Source organism: Ascaphus truei, chromosome 14, assembly GCF_040206685.1.
Source record: "Ascaphus truei isolate aAscTru1 chromosome 14, aAscTru1.hap1, whole genome shotgun sequence".
In the NCBI taxonomy this organism is placed as follows: domain Eukaryota; kingdom Metazoa; phylum Chordata; class Amphibia; order Anura; family Ascaphidae; genus Ascaphus; species Ascaphus truei.
In genome coordinates, this window is record NC_134496.1 from 18,993,601 (window position 1) to 19,016,084 (window position 22,484).

At 48.4% G+C, this 22,484-nt stretch overlaps 1 protein-coding gene across 2 annotated transcripts in view; it reads right to left on the minus strand.

Moving 5' to 3' along the window:
* Nucleotides 1-879: 879 nt before the first annotated feature.
* CHRM1 (cholinergic receptor muscarinic 1) overlaps nt 880-22,484 on the minus strand; it is a 59,857-nt gene continuing 38,252 nt past the window's right edge. The window contains exons 2-3 of one of the 2 annotated variants that reach the window (XM_075569956.1): nt 1,788-3,449; nt 880-1,321 (exon numbers count right to left, since the gene is read on the minus strand). In XM_075569956.1, the coding sequence (XP_075426071.1) occupies nt 1,790-3,373 (1,584 nt within the window). In that variant the 5' untranslated portion in view covers nt 3,374-3,449 and the 3' untranslated portion in view covers nt 880-1,321; nt 1,788-1,789. Of the gene's footprint in view, nt 3,450-22,484 lie in introns of both variants that reach the window. The other variant, XM_075569955.1, reaches the window with a different exon arrangement.

Here is a 22,484-nt window from a genome sequence, read left to right on the forward strand (position 1 = left end):
CGAGATGCTGCGTGCTGTATGCAGGCTCTGTTAGCGCTGTCAGGATCAGGCACTCAGGAGCAGGAGAGATGGCCAGGTAATGTGAGTTAGAGAGATAGATGTCTGTGTCAGAGAGAGAGGCAGAGAGTGAGAACTATGCGTGTGATAGGGTTACAACTTGAGAGATAGCCGTGCACTTTGCAGCAATACAGGAGCAGGGAGACAGCTTTGCACGCCGGTGATACAGGAGCAGAGCAATACTGTAGATGGCCTTGCACATCACAGTGCTAAAAGAGCAGGATGAGGGCAAGGTATGCATTCACAAAACCGATACAGGATCAGGGTGAGGTAGCCGTGCACCCCACAACGATATAGGAACAGGATGAGATGGCTGCACACATCACGGCAATACAGGAACAGCGGGAGCGGTGGCCCCACACAGTGATACTGGAGGTTGAGTTAGCCTTGCACAGTGGCAGATAGCCCTGCATGTGAGTGTTTAGTTTTGCAAGCCGCCCTTTGCACAGAGCAATCCCCACCCTGGGGCCTTGGTTACACACAAACACGCACAGATCCGTGAGCAAACACTCGGTCCCCTGTCCCGTGTGAAAACTCTGTTCCCTAACACCCCTATCCCCCCCTCCCCTCCCACCACATCCCCATGGCTGTGTTTGCCCAGCAAGGGCTACAGCCACTGAAGGGAGAGCTAGCCATGCATGATAAGGGGGAAGGGAGGATAGCTGTGCATGTTTGTGTTACAGGAGCAAGGTGAGAGATAGCTGTGCATGTTATATCAAAACAAATGTGAGAGAGCCATGCACATCTGTACAAGCGCAGGGTGAGCGAGTGAATGTCAGAGCCTCAGAAAGACACATCTTTGCATAATGAAACAGATTCGATCTCTTCATATTACCAATTTTTATTTAGTGGAAATCAGAATAAATACACAGCCCTCCCTCAACTCTTTGTAAACAGTAGAAAAACAACCTAATGTTCTTTGGCCTGTCTTTGTTTGGGTTGGCATAACGGGGTCCCCTCTCCGGCATCAAAGGGGTTAAAACGTCCTTTAAAAAGTCAACCCATCTCCCCAAAATTCAGCCTCCCCCATCTCTCATAAAATGTACGAAGCGGGTTAAAACAGCACCCATGACCTATTGTCTCCGGGAAGTTGCAGATGGGTGGATATGTAGGGGGGTACCCATTTTCTGTTCTCCACCTTTTGTGTAAGGAGTGTTAGTTTTCCTTCAGCTGTACTTGCTGAGGGTCTCCACACCGCCTCCTGTTCGGCTTTGCTTATAAAAGGAGCAGAGCTTGAGCTGTATTCTCCAGGTTAATCTGTAACCTGGGAAGCAGTAAAAGGGAATTATTATAAGAACACCACCTTATAATATGTCCTTACCAACGTGCCCCTTCCTCTAGGGTAAAAACCTGTGATATGAACAAACCCCCATTATAAGAACATCCCCCCATTATAAGAACATCTCTCGGCCCCAATGTTCTCCTTTCTATAGGGCACAGACTTATCACTGTGACCCTGTGGTGTGGGGGACAGACTGGACTGGCCATAACTGTCTGACACGGTGTCACCCTGCTGTGATTGGAACAGATTGGATGTGCCACAGCTGATATTCTGACTCATCCTGCAGGGGGAAAGGGACAGACTAAGTGGTCAATAGCTCCCTGTCTCCCTGCACGGGACCCGCTTGTAGCTCCCTTCTCTCTGTCACCCTGCAGTTCTGTCATTGGCACCCTGCAGTGGGAGCGACAGATTCATAGCTCCCTTCTGTCTGTGTCACCGCTTCACCTACGGTCACTGCGATGGGGTCCTGAAGAAGGCTGCCGGGTGCCTGTGTGCTCTCCACTTGCGCCTGTCCCAGCGGCAGAGCAGCAGCATCTTGAAGGTGCGTCTGAAGGAACGGTTGCAGAGTGCGTAGCACATGGGGTTGACGGTGCTATTGACATAGCAAAGCCAGTAGCCCAACTCCCACAGCGCCTGCGGGACGCAGCCATCGCAAAACGTTGACACTAGCACCATGATATTGTATGGAGTCCAAGTCAAGATAAAAGCCAGCAAGATGGCACTCAGTGTCCGCGCTGCCTTCTTCTCCTTAATGAGCGAATTGCTCTTCCTCTTTACATTACGACTCTTCTCCACCTTCGCCTTGATGGCCGTTGATGGCAAGGTAGGGACCTGGGGCTTGGATGCCTTCCTGGTCACCTCTCGCCTCCCACCATTGGGCTCCCCTTCTGTGTCCCCCCTCCCGAGTGTGTCGTTAGACCCTCGTGAGCCAGAGGGCGTCCCCACCACCGAGCTCACCATGGGGAGCCGTATGACAGCAGAGCAGATGCTCTTCATCTCGTACGGGAGCTCGTCCCCATCAGAGGAAGACGAGAGTGAGTCTGCAGAAGCAGCATCTTCCACTGTATTCCAGCTCCCGTTGCTTCGATGCACTGGGTAGCTCCTGAGAGACGGACCAGCCCGAAGGCGGCGAGGGAAGCAGCACACACGCGGACCCTTTGGTAGTGCCAGCCGCGGTCTGGATGGCCTCGTCTCCGATTCGCCTGCTACTCCTCTGCTGCTGACGCTCCTGACGCTGCCCAAGGCCTTTGGGCGCACAATGGTTTCCGACGCAGAGCCCTGCAGCCCGGCCAGCTCCCGGCTTCGGTTCTCTGTCTCCCGGTAAATCCTCCAGTACAGTATGATCATGATGGTGACTGGCAGGTAGAAGGCAGCGATGGCCGTCCCAAAGGTGATGATAGGCTGGGAGAAGAATTGTATGTAGCACTTGTGGGAGGCGACCGTCCTCTCGCCCACGATGTACTGCCAGAAAAGTATGGCGGGTGCCCACAGTACAAAGGAGACAAACCACGCCATGCCGATCATGATGGCAGCCCTCCTGGGTGTCCTCTTAGCCCTGTAAGTCAGTGGCCGTGTGATGGAGAAGTAGCGGTCAAAGCTTATGATAAGGAGGTTCATGACTGAGGCATTGCTAACTACATAATCCAGTGCCAACCAGAGGTCGCAGGAGACGCTGCCCAGGGCCCAGCGTCCCATCACGATGTATGTGGTGTAGAGGTTCATGGACACCACACCAATGATGACATCGGCACAGGCCAGGCTGAGCAGGAAGTAGTTGTTTACCGTCTTCAAGTCGCTGTTGACTTTAAAGGCCAGAAGGACCAGGATGTTCCCGACCACGGTGACAAAGGAGACAACGCCTGTGGTGATGACAATGAAGACTACCTGCCAGACAGCGTGTCCCCCCAAGGGGTCCAAGTAGGGATCATCTGTAGCGTTGGGGGTCAACGGAGTAACGGAAGAGTTGTTCATGGCTGGAGGCCACGGGCTCAATACTTCTTGCCGAAACACAGCATTCTGGTGCAGGACCCACATGAGGTTTTTGGTGGTATGCAGTGGACGTGCCTTTCACCCCAGAGTCTGAAAGTCCTTTATTCCCCACGATACTAATCTGCAAACACAAGGGAAGGGAAACGGTCAGTGAGGGAGGTGTTTCGAGGATAAAACACATATAAGGCCAACAAACTTTATCTACAACAGACCTTAGTAAGTGACAGTGGGAGGACTTTAGCTGTGACATGGCAGAAAGTTTTGCTATCAACCCAAGAAAATAGTGGACGGGTTTATGAGAGAGTATTATGGGGGAGAAATCCCTCTAAATCTCGGATAACTATTCAGGGACATTACACTGACTAGAAACCTTGACACAGACGTGTGTGTGTGTTTTTATGTATTCGGGGTGCTTTCACTTCACCAACCTCTCTCTTCCTCTCTCTCCTACTCACTCCTACTTTTTTCTACACTCTTCCCTCTCTCTGTCCTACTCTGATGCCTTCTCTCTTTCTTCTTTTCCTCTTTCCTTCTCTCTTTCATTCTTACCCTTTCTCTTTCCTTTCTTACCCTCTCTCCCCTACTCTCTCACGCGCTCTCTCTCCCTCACACGCTCTCTCTCTCCCTCACACGCTCTCTCTCTGTGCTACGTGTGTCTCGGTAATCTGTAACTAAACAAAGCCGGATTTATGATCTCTGTTGTTTGATTGTTGGAGGAAGGAGTCGTGTTGGTGAAGGAGGGAGCCTCCCCCCGGGAAGAGAAGGGGAGAGATAGAAGTGGTTGGACGGGTTTGGATTTTTGTAAGTAGACAAATGAAGGAAGAATAAAGTCAGAGAGGAGGAGAGGAAATCAGGAGTCGAACGGCAGCAAGCAAACCATATGTCACCAGAGCACCCTATATGGCCGCTGCCTATAACCACCTATTGCCCCATATAACCGCTGCATTTAACACCTATTGCCCCATATAACCGCTTCCTATAACTCCTCCTATTATCCCATATAACCGCTTCCTATAACTCCTCCTATTATCCCATATAACTGGTTACTGTAACTCGTATTGCTCCATATAACCTCTAACTATATAATTCCTTTACTTCTGTAGGGTTTTATAGTGCGAGGAGTAGAAACCCATTCTACAGCAAATAGGGAGGAAAAGGATCTTAAACATCCGTAAGAAGAAGAGTGAGAGGGAAGGGAAAGGATAGTTGGACAAACAGAGAAACTGACCCAGTGAAGGAAGGGGTTAGTTGACGCTTAGGTAAAGGGGAAGTTAAGCAAAGCTGTGCAGAACTCTGGCTAACGTTGTCATATGGAGATGATGATTTCCCCCCCCCCTCCCTGTAGATAAACAAGGTGATATAGGGGCAAACAGAGTGATAGGACAGGTGTACACAGTGCAGACACGCACACAACCTGTAACTACAACACTGAGCCTGCAGAACATCGCGTAACCTATCCCGTGTCAGAACCCTGCAGAGCGCAATGTAACTCCTTAAACCCAGGGACCTGCCAAGCATCACTTACCCCCTGCATTGCCAGTGTCTACCTAACCTCTTCACTGCCAGATCCCTGAAGAGCGTCACTTAACCCCTCTTCTGCCAGAGCCATGAAGAGCGCCACTTCACCCCTGTCTGCCAGATCCCGCAGTTGGACTCTTTCTAAAATGCATTTGCAAACTGCAGTTTTTGTTTTTTTCTTCCCAAATGTATTTCCTTTGGAACTGGTTTCGCAGAAACTTTGAACGACCTACAAATGTGCCAAAATCATACATTTCAACCTTTCAATCTTCTGTCTCGCAGCTCAATCGGAGTTTTCAAGTGGTGCGCCAATAATTTCAATTAATAACGATAAGGCCCTCAGCCCGAGCTCGAAATGGTCTGAGGGGGGAATCGGCTCATTGCTATCATTTGAATATAGTTTGGATATCCAGATGAGCAGATTTCCCAGGAACCTCAGGTGTGTGGAGGTTTGTTCACAGGTATCTCTCTATGTCAGGGGCGGCCAACTCTAATCCTCAAGGGCCACCAACAGGCCAGGTGCTCAGGATATCCCTGCTTCAGCACAGGTGGCTTGACTGAGCTACTGATTGAGCCACCTGTGCTGAAGCAGGGATATTATGACCTGACCTGTTGGTGGCCCTTAAGGACGAGTCATTGACTGAGCCACCTGTGCTGAAGCAGGGATATATCCTTATAACCTGACCCGTTGGTGGCCCTTGAGGACAGGAGGTGGCCACCACTGCTCTATGTGTTGTATAAAGGCGTCTAGGTATACACATCACTGGGTATTTTACTACCCCCGCTCGCTCCCCCTTCTCCCCAGTCTCCCCTTTTCCTCTCCCCTCCAGGAAGACCCCGGCTTTAGGCTCTGGATGGGAGTTATCATCATTAAACAGGGAAATTCTTAGCGAATTGTGAGCAAACTGCGCCTCCGCTCTGACTGATCTGATGATGATTCGCGACCTCGTCCGCATGCTTCGCACACCTCTCCTGCAGAGCGGCACTCCTGCAACAGCCCTGCAAAAAGCATCATTCAGGGTCACTTAACCCCTGACCTACAGAGTCTTTATTAACCCGTCCCCTGCCAGATCCCGGCAGTGTCTCTGAACTTCCCCCCGTAAGATGATTATTTTTTCATTCCTCCTGTCATTTCCCACATTTCTTTGCGAGCAGTAACAGGGTTTAGGATCTCTTAACAACACGACGGACTAAATTATACATCCCCCATTAGAGAAACGGGCTAAATAATTCATCGGAATGACGATCTGCAAGGCGGGGGTTAAGGGATGCTCTGCAGGGCCTCGGGCAGGGAAGGGGTTAAGAGATGCCCTGTGGGACCTCTGGAAAGAAAAAGGGTTAAGTGTCGCTCTGTAGGGCTCTGCCAGGGATGTGGTTAAGTGGGGTTCTGGCAGAGGCGGGATTAGGTGGCGCTCTGGCAGGACGGGTTAAGTGATACCCTTCCGGGCTCTGGCAGGGGAGGGGTTAAGTGATGCTCTGCAGTGCTCTGGCAGGGGCATGGTTAAGTGATGCTTAGCAACACTAATGGGGGGTTAAGTGATGCTCTGCAGTGCTCTGACAGGGAGTGGTTAAGTGATGCTCTGCTTTAGGCCCTGACACAATTCTGCTAGTGTGTCTTGTTTTACATGGCTTCTTATGTCAGCTCTAATAAGCTACACAGAGACACTGTCACCCTGCAGTGAGAGGGACACCCTCCATGTCCTATAGCTCGTTCCGTTCTGCATTACCCTACCGTGGAAGGGACAGACTCTCCTGCCTGCGTCAGCCCCTCTCTGTTACAGAAAGAGTGAAGACAAAACCTCTTCCCACCCTCACTCCGTCTATAAGTTATTAATGAAGATTTCAGTTCACATCAGCCTTCGCGCAGTTGCACATGTCTAATAACCCCTTGTTACCCGGCTGCTATACGCAGAGCGGTCACTGCACACACTTAGCAGCACATCACACTGGGATCTATCTGCCCTGTAACATCCTAATGGCTGTTTCATAATTCAGCACCAAACAGCTTTGCAAGCAGACGCTTTACACACAAGGAAATGTTTCCGTATACAACACACGCTGCTTTTGTTAACAGCTCCCAAGGAACTTAACCCCATCTCTGTGAATAAAGCACTCAGAACATAATTATAGTGTTTAATTTACTCATTCAAAATGGTTATACTGTCATATCCCAAATGATATATAATAGGGATAAATCTAATATAATATAAGCCGCAACACCAGGTCAGGTTTTCAGGATATCCCTGCTTCAGCACAGGTGGCTCGTCAGTGGCTCAATCTTCTACTGCACCACCTGTGCTGAAGCAGGGATATCCTGCAAACCTGACCTAGCTCTTGAGGAGTGGAGTTGGCCGCCCCTGGTATAGTCTGACCCATTTAGGATTCGTGAGCTGGGGTTCACCATATATTATTTAAATTGTTACGGGGGACATGGAGTCGCAACACATTTTTAAGGGGCGACGATACATTTTGAAGGGTTCCACGGTTCTTACAAACTTGAGGGGAAAAAAAGTCTATAAAACTGATTTCTGCACATTTGATCCAGTTCAGTCGGTGAAATTCGCAATGGAGGCTGAAAGCCAGTGCAAATTTTCCCTGAGATTCACCACTTCTAGATAAGGTATTCTGCGTTTCTTTTCAACGGAGGGGAAGTTTTGCAGCGTTATTAGAATTTTTCGCCAGCCGTGTTTTCTTTTATTTACGTAAGTCGGTGCCAGAACCCCAAACACAGAAACACAGACGTGTATCTAAACCACACTAAATAATTCAGCTTTAAATAAAATGTGCTAGAAAAAGGAATGTATCCTTATCTCCCAGTTAGTGTCCCAGAGCCATTCCTAATAATTTTATAAGCACTACATGGAGACGCTTGTTAATCCCTAAATAAAGGTGCAAAAATAGCCCTGGGTTTGGCTCATAGCCACATGGCCCAACAGGAAAACCGATGGTGGAGCTCACTGGTAATATCACTGCCTTTCAAGTTGGTAATCCCGGTTTGAATCACAGTGAGCAAGTAATTTTATCTCCCTTTATATTAGGCATCAAAGTTAGATCGTGGGCTCTGCAGGGGTAGCGGCAAGATACTAAGTACAGTGCTACATGCACTGTCAACGCTATATAAGGGAATATGATTATAAGAATAACAACTTTTCCACTGAGATATTAGTGGGTCTAATCTCCCCCCCCCCCCCCCCATACCCTTTTTTGCACCTGGTCCCTTTTACGAATCACAGTCCCCTGAGCTCCGAGGACACCCAAAGACAGCAATACTTGACCAGAAGAATAATACGGCCGCCAGGGTTAGCCTCTACGTGACAGTAGAAAATCACCATGTCATGGATGTTTGAAAGTCGCCAGAAGTTGGTGAATCTGCCAGAAATTGCTAATTTGTGGGCACAGTTTCATTGCTTGTTTATGGCACGTTTTACAAATCTGTATTTTTGCCAGCCCCGGGTGGATTGTAAACTGCTGGGATAAGGATGCATTGTCGCTGTAACAGTTTATGGCATAAGCGGGCTTCTTTCTGCAATAAGCCCTGGATAAAAAAAAATGGGAATTCAAGCATTAGCGATTGCATTGTGCAAAAAAGCTGTACATTTGTCCCCACCATATTGATCTAAACTCTCAGTTTTTCCAGTCAAACACTTAGGGTTGCAGGTGTCCAGTATAGAACCGGACTGTCCAGTAAAAAATAATGACAGGTAATACTGCACATGTATGTGTATACCGGTATTACCTCTGTGGACATAGTAACCTGACCGGTTTGGGGGCCCGCGGGATTTTCCCAAGCAGGGAGAGAGCAGGGCTGCTGCTGAGGGGCTGGGTAGCTTCCTCCACCCCGATTGGCTATTGCTGGGTAATGCAACCAGTCATGAGCCTGAGAGTGGGGCCAAAGAGAGGAGGAAACAGCATGGAACTGTGAGAGAGGGGTGTGTGTGTGTGTGTGTGTGTGTGTGTGTGTGTGTGTGTGTGTGTGTGTGTGTGTGTGTGTGTGTGTGTGTGTGTGTGTGTGTGTGTGTGTGTGTGTGTGTGTGTGTGTGTGTGTGTGTATACACCATTGTGCCCAGTATTTTTGAAGAACTTACCAGGCAACCCTAAACTTGAAAAAAGTAAAAACATTAAAATAAAGAACTAGGTCTGCACTACAACCAGAGAATAAAGAGCACACCAACCCCAGCAAAAAGAATGGAAATAGGGTACACCACACAGGAGTAACGAGTGAAAAACACAAAGACAACAAGGGCACCCAAGGGTGCAAAGAATGGAACAGCAGGTTATTCATACACAGCGATAACCACAGAAATGTAAAACCAATTAAAACACACGACATAAACAGAAGAACGCCCCAAATCCCATAAATAACCGTGAAATACACAGTATTATACCTAGAGGTCGTGAGGGGAGTCACCAGGACCCACTCAGGAAATCTGTGCTATTGTCCCTGGGTACAAATTACAGTGAAAAGCACATCAATAAAAAACAAATTAAACGGGCAAAGTTAATACACTAAAGAGAAAAAGACACTAGAAAGCCCTGGTTAGAAAGGGTAAATAGCGTGGGAGCGGCCTATCAAAGCTAATGGGATAAACAGCCGGAAAGTAACAATTAGGCTGCAGAATAGATTGCAAGTAGATGCAGCAATATCACTAAGTCTCAGGCACAGATACTGCCAGAAAGTGTGAGACTAGCATGATCTAAATCAGATAAAGCTAGCGTTGCCCAGTAATACTGTGTATATGTAGGCAGCAATCGAAGGCTCAAATAGATAGTCTAACTAGAGCTTAACGTTGAATGAAGAGCTTAAAGCAGGGGTTCAACCCCAGTCCTCAACCCCCCCCCCTCCCCAAACAGGTCAGTTGTTAAGGATTTCCCTGCTTCAGCACAGGTGGCTCAGTCTTTGAGCCACTGATTGAGCCACCTGTGCTGAAGCAGGGATATCCTGAAAACCTGACCTGTTGTGGGGGTCTTCAGGACTGGAGTTAAGAACGCCTGGGTTAAAGTATACCAAAACACAAGTATAAATGGAGATATATTACCATGGCCAAGGAATAAAGTCCCTTTTCAAAGTGCTGTTGCTGTTCTATAAAGTATCGGTGTCATGGGAGAGGGGGTTTGGCCCGGTATTAAAGGGGTTACACCCCATTTGGCCACCCCCTGCTCTCACTTGGGAAGCAAGGGTTTAACTGGACTGCGGTCCAGTAATGTGTTTTTACCCTGCTTCAGCACCCAAATGTATATTCCCCTGTAAATGTGTATTGTTCCCATTCCAGTGTCTGCACCAACACATACACTGGGATCTATGCGGGAGGAAAAGGGTTAATGTTAATTCATTGATCATAGCCCTTTGTTCCATTTTCCCGCCTTTGCAGGCTCCATTTTGCAGCCCCCCATAGGTCACCGTTGCAGCTCCATACATTCCTATGGGGAAACTGGCAAATTTGGACCCATTTTCATCGGAACACCTGCAGGTGGCGCCCGAGAGGAGGAGCGGCGGTACCCCATTGTAAGTCAATGGAGCCATTCATTTCAATAGGGATTCCTCGACGCCGACCTCCAGGAACGGGATGGCAGCCATCCAAACCGCAGACCGCAGAAGCGGATACAATATCTGAAAAAGAGCTTTTGATCACATTAGTTCAAGTTCAAATACACCCAGGAATAAAATTCTTTTTGCCCCTAGACCCAAGGAACCCCCACACTTGACCACCTCTGGGTCCGGGAATGCGGACCCCCAGTAAAGGGTCGCGCTCGCCACAAGGGCTGCACCATTGACTCCAATGGTAGCGGAGGTCCCATTCAATCCTATGCCGGCGCCGGCCCATGCATTTCCTATGGCGGCGCCGGCCCTATTGATTCCAATGGAGGAAAGCCACATGGCTTTAAAACGGCTAAGTCCAAAAGAGTAAAAAGTGTAAGCCTATATCTCCGGTTCTGTGAGTACCAGAGGGTTAGGATTTTGGTCGCATGTAGTCACTGTTCCGACATGACTGCATGGCCATTTCCAGCCCTCTCCGATCAACCAGACGGAGTGTTGGCAAATGTGAAAATTGTAATTTTACCATTTAGTTCAATGGCGGAGTTGCTCCATTGAAAGCCTATAGCGGGGGAGCCCATTGACTTCAATGGCGGAGATGCTCCATTGAAAACCTATAGCGGCGGAGCCCGTTGATTTCAATGGGAGAGTGAAAAGCACAGATTTCTTTTAGCTATAGAGGAGAATCCTGCATTAAAGTTAATAGGTGATTTTAACTTGTTTTTTGTATCTCCGGTTCTGGGGGGTCGTGGAAGGCTGATATTTGGCCACTATGGCAAGGGTCCTCTGGCATGAGGACCTGGCAAATTTCAGCCCGCTCAGACCCACAGAACGGATTATTTTAATATGTGTAGATATTAAAGAATATATTGTATTTTGGGTCTGGTATAAAAACCCAGAGCCCATATGGTATGTTAATGCTCAGGGGGGGAGACAAGTGGTCTACAATAAACCCCCTGATCAAAGGCTCCCCCACCCTGCTTGTGTATGCTAGCACAAAGGAAAGCAAGACGTGGGTACTTTATGATAAGTGTTGTGTTTCACACCTTGGGGCAAAGGGTTTCCTGGCCCAAGCAGACTTTCAGATGCCAGTCTTGTGGGAGAGGGGCTAGGGAAATAAGCCCCTGATTAGAATAATATCCACCCAGTGGGAAGGTATTACTGTGCCTCTCAAGTGAGGTGGCAAGGAGGGATTGGGTGCAGACAATTGTCCTCCAATAACTTGCACTCAATGCCAGGGTATAGGAGTGGAACTACATATAAACGAGTGTAAGCTCTGTATTCAGTGTCTTTCGTTGTCTTTCGTGATGTCTTCATTTTGAACCTGTATTGCTGAATGAATTGCCAATCCTGTACCTGATTGCTTCATTGTCCAACCCTAAGTAAGTGTCTATTTTGTCTGTTATTTGTATCATCTTGTGTGTCCTCCTTCTTTAAGGAATAAACTATATTTATTATATCTAAGTCGTGTTCAATTCAACCCAGTTATTTTGGTGTGTATTATAACCTATCACTAGCTACCGTGACAGGCTTATAAAACTGCTGGCAGCGGCGGGATTGAATTGAACCTGTACTGTATTACAGTTTACTGCGGGACTCTGTAATACAGTTGGAACTCGGGTGAATTGCGAGTTCCTAAGGCTAAAGATATTGGACACACAGTGTACAACATATAACACAAGATATGGCACCACCTCACTGTTCCCCTACTTGTGAGAAGCATTGCCTCCAGAACCCAAGTGCCGACCATCCATGTGACTGGAGCCGGGCACCGAGACCGGAGGAATCTCAAGTCCGAGCGGGAACCTGCAGCCAGTAAAGCTGAGAGAGAGGCGGCGATCTGAGGACACGAAACCCGGTGGGCTGAGCAAAGAACCACAGCTGCAGCCGCTGTAACCACCAAACCGCCAGGAGAGTAGGGAATGGACCCAGCTCCGGGACGACAGAGACTTGCGGAGGGAGCGGGTGATCTCGTAGACCACGGGAGTGTTGCAGCAAGAGAGGTATCAGCGTTGCTCAGCAAGCGGTCAGCTTGCTACAGCAAGGTGCTGTGGTACCCCTGGCCCGACCTGAAATGGTCCGGCCGGTGGAAGTGCTCCCAGGACGCGGGATGCAGGCGGCGGCGGAGGAAAAGCCACGATTCCGGCATGATGCCAGAGCCGATTTGATTTGGGGGGACGGTTGGTGTGTGCAGGAGGTGGGTGTTTGAGATTGTTTGGAGGAGTCGACGCGACCGGAGCCCCACCATCTACGCCGGCGACCCTGTGCCGAAGCTGGGTGCTGTTGCGGCAGTCACCCGGAGCTCGCCTGGAGCGGCGGCAGCGGCGGAAGAGCCGCGATTCCGGCAAAGTGCCGGAGCCCTTTCTGAGTGGGGGGAGGGTGGAGGTTGCAGGAGGAGGGTGGTTCATCTTGTTTGAATGGAGCCGAGTTTCTTCACAAGGACCTGGGACCCATGTCCTGCACCGTTTTCCCTGTGCCGAACCCGGGAGCTGTTGCGGCAGTTGCCCGTTGCTTCCCGGCCAAGATGACGCCGGCGGCGGCCACTCCAGTCCCCCTGCAATCGGGACCTACTAAAGCGGCGGTCTCTGCGGGGACCAGCGAGTTAAGCCAGACCAAGTCGCAGACTGACCCTGACTTATTGTTACCTATAACTGTACCCTGTTGTTCCCCTGTAGGAGTGACCGGTGGGTGGCAGGAGATAGGGTTACCAGGGGAGGGGAAGGAAGGGCAGCTTGTAGGGCAGCTAGGCTTTCCCATTACCCTGGTGGAGCACCAAGGGGGCTCTCAGTTAAGAGCCCCACTGTTACAGCCTTGCTATGGGCTGGAGGTATCAGGGATTGTGGCAAAGTTAGACCACCCCAGGGTTACCTACCAGCCAGAAGCTAAGGCAGGTGCATCCGCACCAGCAACCCTGAGCTCGTCTCTAGTAATGGGGGCACAGCTTCAGGGAGAGGGGCTAGCCCTGTTACCATATGCATATAACTTGTTATATACCGCTCACCACATAATCACGTAAATCATGAGTGGTGTAATAACAGTCGGTGCAAAAGGGATAATGATAACAAACAGAAACATACAAGGAGACAGAGATTCTCCAACAAAGATCCCAGTTAGCTGCACAACAGGACTGAAAATATATTAAGGGTTTAATAACCCCACCTCCTAATAGGTAGTTGGGCTCTAAAGGGTGCCAATAAGTAACCGCTCCCAACACTGTGGGAGGACAATTACCACTAAAACTGCCCTTGGGCAGAAAATAATAAAGACTTTATTGTTATGCAAAATACGGCGCGGTAACACAAACTCAGGACAGATAAAAACACTTAAAACGTAAATAACGGGTGAATAGGGTGCAGGGATATCTAGGATAAATCCAACTGAATACAGGTAAGTATTAACCCTACCCTAGGCAGAGTGGTTGTTCACATAAATCATAGTAGGGAACCATATATATAACACAAAAGCATACAATACTTTCTGGGTCCCCACCTAATAGTGCTAATAGATGTGATACTGATAAGCAGTGTGCTGCAGGTTCCTAAACGCACATCAGCTGTAGGTGAAATGGAGCCCGCACAGGGTGTAGTGTGTCTGATGTATTTCTTTAGCAGAGTGTCTGTCAGCATAAATATATATACACACACATGGATCGAGTGTCTCAATCCCGCACCACAACTAGTATCCGTGGGTGCCCTTATACCCCTATGAGGTGATATTGTGGTCAACCTGGGGTGCCGTGTGTCATATAATGGAGTCTGTTGGGATGTTGGTAAGCATAAATATACCTGAGTACAATATCGCAACCCTGTCCACAGCTAGTCTACAGTGGAAGCAGATAGAACACACCACAGTACCTTCTGATCGAGTGCTAATACTCTCAATATAAGCACACTGAATATGCAATGCAGCAGACCCCACTCTACCCGCTCTAACAGCTCAGTACAGGAACAGCCTCACCCGTGATCCCTCCTCCACGACGTCAACGCGATGACGTCATGCCGACGTACGTTTCGCGCATGTGGGGCTAGCGCTTTCTCAAGGTGGGAGGTGATAGACTGAGTTGCGCTGCCCTCCTTTATACCTATGTGCCGTGCGGCTCTTAAAGGTACCCTAACCTTGTAGGCTATCAAGGTGAATGGCCCAGTATGCATATATGTATATCTATATAAATAAATAAATAGACAAACAAAGGGGAATGATGAGACTGTGTAGTGAGTAAAGCTAGTGTCCTAGGCTATTATTATGTCCATGCAAGTATACATTGATGCTTACATCCTCTGCTCATGGTGTACTGATAGATACTGAGTTACACTATATATTGTGGTAAGTGATACCCAAAATCAGGGTATCATTCTGATGCATATAGGCTACATCAATCCTATAGGGTCAGTACAGACACAACCTCTGGGCACATATGTAGGGGCCACTATAGTGTTAGGAGCGGTTACTTATTGGCACCCTTTAGAGCCCAACTACTTATTAGGAGGTGGGGTTATTAAACCCTTAATATATTTTCAGTCCTGTTGTGCAGCTAACTGGGATCTTGTTGGAGAATCTCTGTCTCCTTGTATGTTTCTGTTCTTCTAGCCCTGTTACCACCCAGCTCTAGGGTAGGATTGCCTGGGAGAGTGTTGGGTGCGCCAATGGGAACCGGGGAGGAAAGGCAGCAAGTGAGCCAGCTAGATTTCCCCATTACCCTGGCAGAGCATCAGGGGGTCTCTCGGTTTAGAGCCCCACTGTTGTTGCCTGGCTATGGGCTGGAGGTATCAGGGGCAGTGGCAAAGTTAGACCACCCTCAGGATACCTGCCAGCCAGGAGCCAAGGCAGGTGCTTCTGCACCGGTGCCCCATGGCTCCTCTCCGGTAATGGGGAGGCAGTGTCAGGGAGATGGCCTCACTCACGTGTCCTTAGTATCCAGGTTAGGACTAGCTAGGGAGAAGTGGAGTGAGGGAAGGCTGCAGGTAGGTTGCCAGCACAAGATTTCAGTAGGAGAAGAAGGGCTAGTGGTAGCCGGGGAGGAAAAACAGCAGGTATGGCAGCTAGAGTTCCCCATTACCCTGGCGGAGCCTCAGGGGGTCTCAGATCAGCAACCCCCTGTTGCAGCCTGGCTATGGGCTGGGGATATCATGGGCAGTGGCAAGCTTGAGCCACCCCAGGGATACCTGCCAGCCAAGAGCTAAGGTGGTTGCATCTGAAGAGATGCCCCTGAGCTCATCCCTGGTAAGGGGGAGACAAGGTCAGGGAGCTAGGTGCACTCAGGTAGTCCCTGTATCTGGGTTAGGATTGCCAAGGGGGGAGCAGAGTGAAGGTGGGCTGCAGGGAGGTAGGCAGGAGGCGTCATCAGCAGGGGCTGTGGTGCTAAGCCTAGGGGAGGCTAGGCAGGGAGGCACTGTGGAGCAGGGGGAGATAGGTCAGTGGGGTGTCAGGCTACTGGTAGAGGCTAGGGATGGGCTAGGAAGGCAGGAGGTCCCTTGTTCTGACTTACCAGGAGCGACCCCCATGACAGATTCCCCAGGGTTCCCAGAGGTAGGGCTGTGGGGAGGTAGGCAGCCAGGAGCAGTAGCCAGGGCTAGGGGGGTACAGCAGAGGGTTCTGTCCCCAGGGCAGCCAAGGGTAGCTACAGGGAGGAAGGGCAGCACCGTGGAGTGGAGAGGAGGGATGCTGGCCCTAGCAGCAGTGGTGGTAGCAGGTGCTTATTTCCTGGCCTTTAGTTTTGAGAGGGCAGGAGCAAAGCATCTGGGTACCAGGAACCCCAGTACAGGGTACTGGGGGATTGCCTTGTCCCAGGAGGCACAGGAGAGGGTAGGAGTCAGCATCCCAGGTGGTTTCTGGAATCCAGAAGTGATGCCACTCGGGGTGGGGACTGCCCTAGAGCCAGGGAGGAGAGGCACGGGTATAGCGGAGCAGCTACAGGTGGGCACAGGGCCAGGGCAGGTAGGGTCCCTACAGGATAGTGACACAGCTCTTTCCCAGACTTGTTTGACAGAGAAGCGACGGTCTGTGCTTGTTAGCTGGTCTCTCGCCGGTACAGAGACATGCCAGTCTCTGGGCAACATGCAGCCTGGTCTGCAGCCACGGTGGTCCTGGTTGACCAGGCACTGGGTGGGGGCAGAGGGGGGCAAAGGAGAATGCCCGGCGGCCACGTTGGAGCCCTGCTCAGCGGGATCTGGACTTCACAATCCAAGGTGGCCAGGACAGTGTACTGGACAATGCCGGAGGACAATTTTGCCAGGCTAACCCCTCAGGACTTATCAAGTGCTTCAAGGATGCCGGTAGTGTCTCAGTGCCAGGGTGGGCAGCTGGCTCACAAGGCACCCATTGAGCAGGGAGGTGTCATGGTAGAGGGGGTTTGGCCCGTTATTAATGGGGTTACACCCCATTTGGCCACCCCCTGCTCTCACTTGGGAAGCAAGGGGTTAACTGGACTGCCGTCCAGTAATGTGTTTTTACCCTGCTTCAGCACCCAAATGTATATTCCCCTGTAAATGTGTATTGTTCCCATTCCAGTGTCTGCACCAACACATACACTGGGATCTATGCGGGAGGAAAAGGGTTAATGTTAATTCAGTGATTATGGCCCTTTGTTCCATTTTCCCATCTTTGCAGGCTCCATTTTGCAGCTCCCCATAGGTCGCCATTGCAGCTCCATACGATCCTATGGGGAAACTGGTGATTTGGACCCATTTTCATCGGAAGACCTGCAGGTGGCGCCCGAGAGGAGGAGCGGCGGTTCCCCATTGTAAGTCAATGGAGCCATTCATTTCAATGGGGATTCCTCGACGCCGACCTCCAGGAACGGGTTGGCAGCCATCCAAACCGCAGACCGCAGAAGCGGATACAATATCTGAAAAAGAGCTTTTGATCACATTAGTTCAAGTTCAAATACAATTGGCGTGGGAAACTTAGGTTCTAGGGCACCCAGGAATAAAATTCTTTTTGCCCGTAGACCCTAGGAACCCCCACACTCGACCACCACCGGGTCCAGGAATGAAGGACCCCCGTAAAGGGTCGCGCTCGCCGCAAGGGTCGCAGCATTGACTCCAATGGTAGCGGAAGTCCCATTCAATCCTATGACGGCGTCGGCCCATGCATTTCCTATGGCGGCACCGGCCCTATTGATTCCAATGGCGGAAAGCCGCGTGGCTTTAAAATGGCTAAGTCCGAAAGAGTAAAAAGTGTAAGCCTATATCTCCGGTTCTGTGAGTACCAGAGGGTTGGGATTTTGGTCGCATGTAGTCACTGTTCCGGAATGACTGCATGGACATTTCCAGCCCTCTCTGATCAACCAGACGGAGTGTAGGCAAATGTGAAAATTGTAATTTTACCATTTACTTCAATGGCGGAGTTGCTCCATTGAAAGCCTATAGCGGCGGAGCCCATTGACTTCAGTGGCGGTGTTGCTCCATTGAAAACCTATAGCGGCGGAGCCCGTTGATTTCAATGGGAGAGTGAAAAGCAGAGATTTCTTTTAGCTATAGAGGAGAATCCTGCGTTAAAGTTAATAGTGGATTTTAACTTGTTTTTGTATCTCCGGTTCTGTGGGTCGTAGAAGGCTGATATTTGGCCACTATGGCAAGGGTCCTCCGGCATGAGGACCTGGCAAATTTCAGCCTGCACAGACCCACAGAACGGATTATTTTAATATGTGTAGATATTAAAGAATATATTGTATTTTGGGTCTTGTATAAAAACCCAGAGCCCATATGGTATGTTAATGCTCAGGGGGGGAGACAAGTGGTCTATAATAAACCCCCTGGTCAAAGGCTCCCCCACCCTGCTTGTGTATGCTAGCACAAAGGAAAGCAGGACGTGGGTACTTTATGATAAGTGTTGTGTTTCACACCTTGGGACAAAGGGTTTCCTGGCCCAAGCAGACTTTCAGACGCCAGTCTTGTGGGAGAGGGGCTAGGGAAATAAGCCCCTGATTAGAATAATCTAGTGGGCAGGTATTACTGTGCCTCTCAAGTGAGGTGGCAAGGAGGGATTGGGTGCAGACAATTGTCCTCCAATGACTTGCACTCAATGCCAGGGTATATGAGTGTAACTCCATATAAACGAGTGTAAGCTCTATACTCTCGTCTTTCGTTGTCTTTTCGTGATGTCTTCATTTTGAACCTGTATTGCTGAATGAATTGCCAATCCTGTACCTGATTGCTTCATTGTCCAACCCTAAGTAAGTGTCTATTTTGTCTGTTATTTGTATCATCTTGTGTGTCCTCCTTCTTTAAGGAATAAACTATATTTATTATATCTAAGTCGTGTTCAATTCAACCCAGTTATTTTGGTGTGTATTATAACCTATCACTAGCTACCGTGACAATCGGTAATAATGCTATCAGCAGGCAGCAACCACCACATCTCCTGCTCTGACTGAGCGCCATCTGATCGCCAGCCGACGCGCGTTTGAGTTGATGCTTCGTCACGTCTCTGATCGCTGTTTATATATAATACTGGGCAATGCTAGCTTTATCTGATTTAGATCATGCTAGTCTCACACTTTATGGCAGTATCTGTGCCTGAGACTTAGTGATAAATCTGCATCTACTTGCAATCTATTCTGCAGCCTAATTGTTATTTTCCGGCTGTTTATCCCATTAGCTTTGATAGGCAGCTCCCATGTTATTTACCCTTTCTAACCAGGGCTTTCTAGTGTATTATTTAACATTTAACTTCTTTTTTATTGATGTGCTTTTCACTGTAATTTGTACCCAGGGACAATAGCACACATTTCTTGGGTGGTGCCTGGTGACTCCCCTCACGACCTATGATCTCTAGGTATTATACTGTGTATTTCACGTTTATTTATGGGATTTGGGGCGTTCTTCTTTTGATGCTGTTTGTTTTAATTGGTTTTACATTTCTGTGGATATCCCATGTATGAATAACCTGCTGTTCCATTTTTTGCACCCTTGGGTGCCCTTTGTTGTCTTTGGGAGCGTTATATACTTATCTTGTTAGGTTTTTTTGTGTTCCTCATGAATAAAGTTAAAGTATTCCCGTTCATTGTCCAGGGCAAAAGGCTGTTGGGTTTGGTGGTAGAGAGTTTTAATAATTGATGGTACCCATATCTTTTAGATCCTAATTGGGCATTACAACCCTCCCGCACGGTCTAATCAGGAACAGACCTGCACAAACCTCATCTGTATCTGTGCATAATTATATTATAGGCACTTAGAGAACAGCCACCGCTGGGATGGAAGGCTACTTTTTAAGATCTGTGCCCTGCGCTATGATAAAGGTGGTGTCCCTGTGCCTGTTTACAGAGCAGGGCAACCTCACAGGTGCCAGGCATGAAATCCCTGGAAGAGGTCTATAGCCCTAGAGGTGCCAGGCTCTTTATTCCTGCATTCCTAACCTTTAGACGGAGCCAAGCTACTCTATACTCTATTGTGGATGCCACAGGGGTACGGGCACAATGATACTGGGCTTCGCACAGCTAGGGCTAGTGCAGGGATACAGAACCTGGCAGCTCTAGGGAAGGACGGACACAGGGATACAGAGCCTGGCACCTCTAGGGCTGGCACAGGGACATATATCATGGCACCTTCTAGGACTGGCATAAGGGTACAGAGCCTGGCACCTCTAGGGTTGGCAGAAGGTTACATTGCTTGGCACCTTTAGGGCCAGATACACTGCTTGTCACCTATATATCTGGATGGCTCTGAGGATGGGTACAACCTAACATGCTTAAGGCTGCTACATTTCTCTGTAAGCTCTCAGCCCGTTGGGGAATCTTTGAGCTGGCGCAGCCCATGCCCCATTTGCCCATCTGGTATCCTGACATCATCTCCTGGCACACACAGATAGTCCAGATTGGCACCAGATGCCTCACCTGGGCACATGGTAACAAATGCATGTCAGGGTACAAGTCACTATCTCTGGGTCTCGTGTCTCCCTATTCTTCTAAAGGAAGATTTAAAGATGGCGGCCTTCTTTGTAACATTAATGTTGGGCAGCGTACACAGACACTGAGCATCACTTAATGATTCCATGCATGCCTGAGCATCGCTTAATGATTCCATGCATGCCTGAGCATCACTTAATGATTCCATGCATGCCTGAGCATCGCTTAATGATTCCATGCATGCCTGAGCATTGCTTAACCCCATAGGAAGAAGTAAAGAGAACAGTTATATATAATGCCTCCTATCGCTCCATATATGGGGCAGTCGGAGTAGCTATAGAGAGCAGTTATGTAGGGCAATAAGAGGGGTTATTGGGAGAAGTTATATGGTATGGAGCAATATGAGGTATAGAGAGTATTTATATCAAGTATCAGGAGTTATAGGGAGCTGTTATATGGGAGAATAGGAGGAGTTATACAGTGCGGTTATATGGGGCAATAAGAGGGTTATAGGGAGCGGTTACATGGGACAATAGGAGCAGTTTTAGGTATAAGTTATATGGAACAATAGGAGTTATTGGGAGTTATGAGGAGGGGTTATATGGGGTAATAGGAGGAGTTATAGGGAGAGGTTATATGGGAGAAGGAGTGGCTCAGTGAGTAACGACACTGACTGGTACTGAGAGTTTGAAGCAGGGGAGCCTGGTTCAATTCCCGGTGTTGGCTCCTTGTGACCTTGGGCAAGTCACTTTACCTCCCTGTGCCTCAGGCACTAAAAACATAGATTGTAAGCTTCCCGGGGCAGGGACTGTGCCTGCAATATTCCTAAATATTCGCAATATTCGTAAAACTAGCAGCGCTATACAAGAACATGCTATTATTATTATTATTATATGGGACAATAGGAGGAGATAAACTGAGCCGTTATATGGAGCAATAGCAGCAGTTATAGGGAGCGGTTACATGGGGAAATACGATTAGTTGTACGAAACATTTATATGGGACAATAGGAGGAGTTATAGGGAGAGGTTATATGGAGCAATAATAGCAATAATAGTAATTCTAGGGAGCAACAGGAGGAGTTTTAATGAACAGTTATATGAGGCAATCGGGAATAATTGGAGAGCTTATGAAACAAGCCTGCATGATGCACCTTAACACAGCGCTGTTTATTAAGTCTGGTCTCCGAGCAGTGACGTCCTTATAAAGTCAGCGCTGGCAGTATCTGTTTTATGAGGCTGCATCGTTTAGAATAGGAGGGAGGAGGCATCGTGGGTATTAGCCAAAATACCACCAGGGTACACAGAGAGAGGGCAGCCAGCGTCTATTAACCCTTTAAGTGCAGGAGAGTTCAGCAACGCATTGCAAAGTCGCCCCTTCCCATTACTCTATATACAGGTGACTTGTTACTAATAGCATTTCAGACTGAATTAGAGCAGACATTTTTAGATTTACAGTTCTACCGTTTTCATTTAATGCAAAACGAAGATTATTTTTTACATCTATATATATTTAAACTTTTTAAAAAAATGATTGAGTTATTTACACACACGCACGTTTTGCAGAAATATATATTTGTTTTATACTTGAGCTCTAGTTTTACATGAATATAGTTTGTAATTCGGCTGTAACTTCCTACTGTATGTTAAATGTCAGAATACAGGCGTCATAAATAATTAATATGCAATGTAAACGGCAAGATATCTCCTTTTGTTATATAAATAGCTTCTCCGTAATGATTCCTTGAAGTCTAATGATGTCATTAAAGGGTCAGTCCCTTCTAAAGCCAAAGTGTACTAATCCCAGTGACATGTTTAAGGGGTCACATCTGGGTGATGGATAACTCAATTATCTAAATCTAACAGCTGTGAGCATTATTACATCATTATTTAATACATATGTATATATATATATTCAAGTTAGTTTGTAAACATGAGGAGCTGAGACGGAAATGTTTGATTTCCTCCACTTTTGTCTGATATCACGGTGTTCAACAAGAGTTCGCACAGGCAAAGCGCCATCCCTTCTTATCTGTACTGGCTGTAACGGGGAGCGGAATAGGGTGAGTGGAACAGGATGAGTAGACACTGAATGAGGGAGAGAGAAATGCTCCAAGTCAAACTACGATTCTTTATTTACCCTTAAACCAAATCTTTGCTATAAAAAAATTACATGGTTATATTTGTAGAAGGAAGATAATGTCATTGTGGAGTTGTTATTTAAATGTAGTTTTCTGTGCTAGCTAACAGGGATTGCACCTC